The sequence below is a fragment of the Sclerotinia sclerotiorum genome, genomic scaffold (genome assembly GCF_000146945.2).
Source record: "Sclerotinia sclerotiorum 1980 UF-70 scaffold_13 genomic scaffold, whole genome shotgun sequence".
Classification (NCBI taxonomy): Eukaryota; Fungi; Ascomycota; class Leotiomycetes; order Helotiales; family Sclerotiniaceae; genus Sclerotinia; species Sclerotinia sclerotiorum.
In genome coordinates this window covers 625,050-628,858 of record NW_001820823.1, presented here as the reverse complement: position 1 = coordinate 628,858, position 3,809 = coordinate 625,050, and the positions used below count along the sequence as shown (strand labels likewise).

Sequence of the window (3,809 nt, the reverse complement as noted above, 5' to 3'; positions counted from 1 at the left end):
TACTGGACCACATGCTCAGCGCATCTAGCCCCGCAGGACGTCTTTCTCTTCGAGCAATGTATCGGTCTTCATTTCATTTCGGCAGTCGTGCATTGGTCCACCCCCGGGTGCTTGATCTAGCTGGTAGAAATCGAGGCCTCTACAGATCAACAAGGTAAAGAGGCATCCATTCACTTTCACGTTATATATTGAAATATTAAATCAGGAAACAGCTATGACAATTTCATGGCGCACCTGCACCTATGTGGTTATATTCGTATGCCTCAGAGTACATAAAGTGAATGGTTCCCGCGTAGCACGTGCATAGGGCCCTAGTCCCATTAGGTCTAGATTGAGAAGCTCTCTGTAGGAGAGCTTCGCACTTCTATAGAACTTAGATAATGAGTGATTCATATACAAGACCAATATAGCCTCAGTTCTGCCCTATCAGCTTCCCACTATTCCCTGTGTAAGATCATTCCTTTTAACATAGATTATAAAAGAGCGGGAGATAAAAAATAAAAAAGAGAAGAGAAGAATTATAATTAATTTATTAAAATTTTTAATTATCTAGGAATTTGAAATTTGGTCTTGAGAAGGAGGGCTGAGCTGGTGGGTTTGGGGGGATGAGAAGTTGAGAGGTGTAAGAGGGGGAGAGGAGAGAAATATGATATGTGTTTGTTTTATGAAAGGATGGATTTTTGATTGAATAGTTGATTGTAGATGTGGATGTAGATGTGAATGTGGATGATATAGTTCAAAAGTTCAAAATACCTAAATAGATATTTTCTCCTCTAGACTAACGGTTAGTTTATTAACTAACTTATTTGAAATTGATTTTCTAAATGGGAATAGAAGGCTAGGCTGAGGGGAAGGGGGGGTGGACTATTTTGGTGTATATACTTAGAATCATTACATTTTTGGAATAACTAGAGAGAAGATGACTAGAGATAAAAGGAGCTGTACATGAGCATGAGCATGATATCGCTCGCAGACCGGTGAACGGGATAGGAATGGTTCGTTTCGGTTGTATATGTTGTGTATTAGTCGCTAGCTAATTTTCGGATGGTATATATGTATATGTATGTGTATGTATGTATGTATGTGGGAGATTATGGTGATGTGATGATGGGGTGGTTCGTGGTGTGCAGTTTCGAATTCTGTGGCTTTCTGTTTAGGGTTAGGTTAGATGATGTAGGTAGAGGTTGAATGAGAATAACGATAAGAATGAGCAGATTAATTATTAAGGGTATATAAATCTAAATGCATGAATATAGGTTTGCATACCTAGGTATACATCTATCTGCATGTGCACATCATCCGCTGTCGTTGTGTGTAAGGCTTCAATCGGTAATAGTTAAGTTAATACGGGTGAAGTTTGTGGATTTTTATGGGAACGATTTAATGGTTTGTGGTTCGTGGTTTATTTTGCACAGCATATATATTGCACAATGGATATTAATGCATGTATGATGAGCCTCAAATTTGTGAGCGGGAGTAGAGAGTAAAGAGCAGAGAGTGAAGAGTAAAAGATATAAAGTATAACTTTTACCTTGTTTTATTGTAAAAAGAAGGGAATAGAAAATAGGAAATAGGCAATAGATACAGAAATTCTAGATCTCTAAAGGTAGGAATATAAGTTAATATTTCACTTACAAATACCTAATAATCCTATATTACTCAAATAATAAGACTAGATAGTCTTATAATAATCAACACCGCGAATATAAACCCCAAACCTCAACCCCATCCAGCAAATAATAAAGCATATACATCAAAACTCACCAAATCCTCTATGAATCTGAATCTTACCAATCATTCATTCATTAATTCATTCACTCATTCGTAAAGATCAAGCAAAGCAAAACTTTCAAATTCAAGTTCGTTACACCCGGCCCGCTGCGAGAACTAATTCGTCATACATTACACAGTACACACAACTGATAACTTACACAACATGAAGATATTTAATTTAAATGGGCTATAATTATATGTTGTGCCCGTTGTAGCGAGTGCGAATATGCATGTATGCATGTATATATGTATGCGTGTATGCGTATATATAGGGCTAGCTAGAGATAGAGATAGGGATAGGGATAGGGATAGGGATAGGGATAGGGATAGGGATAGGGATAAGGATAGGGATAGGGATAGGGATAGGGATAGGGATAGGGATAGGGATAGGGATAGGGATAGGGATAGGGATAGGGATAGGGATAGGGATAGGGATAGGGATGGGGATGGGGATGGGGATACGCGCATTGCATTAGTTGGGGTTTATTTTGGGAGGGAGGGAGGGGGGACGATTCCATTTGGGTAGGGCTGGAATGGAATGGAATGGGCTGAGCTGGTTAGTTATAGGTTGGTATACCTAGGTGTAGATGGTTGGTTAGTTGTTTGTGTGGTGTAGTCTGGTTTGAAGCGGTGTGCTGCGGTGGTTGGTGCAGTGTTACATGGATGGATGGATGGATGGATGTTGTGGTATGTGTTCTGTGTCATTTTTGGTGACATGGGTGGTTGATTTGATGGGGAGAAGGAGGGATAGGGAGAAGAATGGAAGATATATTGGAAGATGTATGCGTTAATGGGTTGATGAGGAGGTTCGTGTGATGGAAGCTTGGAAGCTTGGAAGGGAGGGTGATTGAGAGGTCCGCTAGGTTTAAATTTGCTTGTGTATAGGTTTTTATCTATGAGCAGTGGGAACTGAAAGTAATTATTAGGCTTGTGCGAATAGTATTTATAAGGTGTTATGAAGAGTTTTAGACTAACTAACTTTACCTCATCAAGTTCTAGAATAGAAAAACATGTTACGATTATGCTTACGGATGGGGGCTTTATATAAAGTAGAGATGGACTATAATAAATTATAATAAGGGTATAATATCATTATTATCCGTTTGATTTATTAAAGAAGTTTAGTTAATTATATCTCAAAGCCAATCATTAGATTTAGATCTTTTTGAGATTTTTACTTTCTTATTTCTTTAAGCTTTTTCTTCGACTTACTCAATTATATATTCATTCAATTTATCTCTCTCCTCGAAAATCCTATTAAAAATATATTTATATAATAAAGAGAACTAGGTTATTAATAAAATAAAACAAAACAATTACAAAATACACATCTCTAGTTGTACTATAGTGAATACTTCTTCACTTTATTTCCATTTAAAATTTAAATAGAGAAATTAACTATATAATAAATCTAATATCCACCTTGATATATGTTATATAATTGAGTATGTATAGTAATCATATATCTTTTTATATTATAGTTTAATTGCTAAATTGATAAATTCCTATCTGTCCCTATCTTCAACTTATTTCAATGTCTCTGTTTCTACTCTCTTGTTATGATACCAATATCCCCTTATCCTACTGATCCCATTCTAGCATTAAAGGAGAAAGAAAGTAAGATGCTAACAAGATACTTTTAAACTAATTTCATTCTATTGCTTTTGGTATCCCAGGGTATCATATATATGTAATATCCAATCACTCATATCTTACAAATCTCTTTCTCCCTTTCTATGAATAGACTTCCCAACCTCCTCTTTACGAATATACCTATCATTAAATTACATCCTACAATGTGAAGTATAAAAAATAAAAACAATAGATATATAAATCCACCAACAAAACATCCCAATCCTCTTTTTCACCTTCATAAAGACCAAACCAGACCCCCAGTCACATCCTACCGCTATCGGCGATTCCATCCACACACTCCTCCTGATTAGCGCGCTCTAGTAAGAGTTCCCTAACCCAAGAATCCGTAAGTCGCGGATACCACGACGAGTTCTCAGAGATCCGGCGTAATGTTACCATTA

The 3,809-nt window shown here is 36.8% G+C and overlaps 2 protein-coding genes across 2 annotated transcripts; both read left to right on the top strand.

Moving 5' to 3' along the window:
* Positions 1–11: 11 nt before the first annotated feature.
* Positions 12–276, top strand: SS1G_09385 (predicted protein; the record flags this gene model as incomplete). The annotated part of the gene is made up of 2 exons (XM_001589613.1): positions 12–154; positions 213–276. The coding sequence occupies 2 exons, from the start codon at positions 12–14 to the stop codon at positions 274–276; spliced, it is 207 nt and encodes a 68-aa protein (XP_001589663.1).
* A 1,723-nt stretch (positions 277–1,999) lies between these two features.
* SS1G_09384 (predicted protein) lies at positions 2,000–2,299 on the top strand (the record flags this gene model as incomplete). Its single annotated transcript, XM_001589612.1, has 1 exon — positions 2,000–2,299. One exon carries the CDS (start codon positions 2,000–2,002, stop codon positions 2,297–2,299), a length of 300 nt encoding a protein of 99 aa, XP_001589662.1.
* Between the last annotated feature and the right edge of the window lie 1,510 nt (positions 2,300–3,809).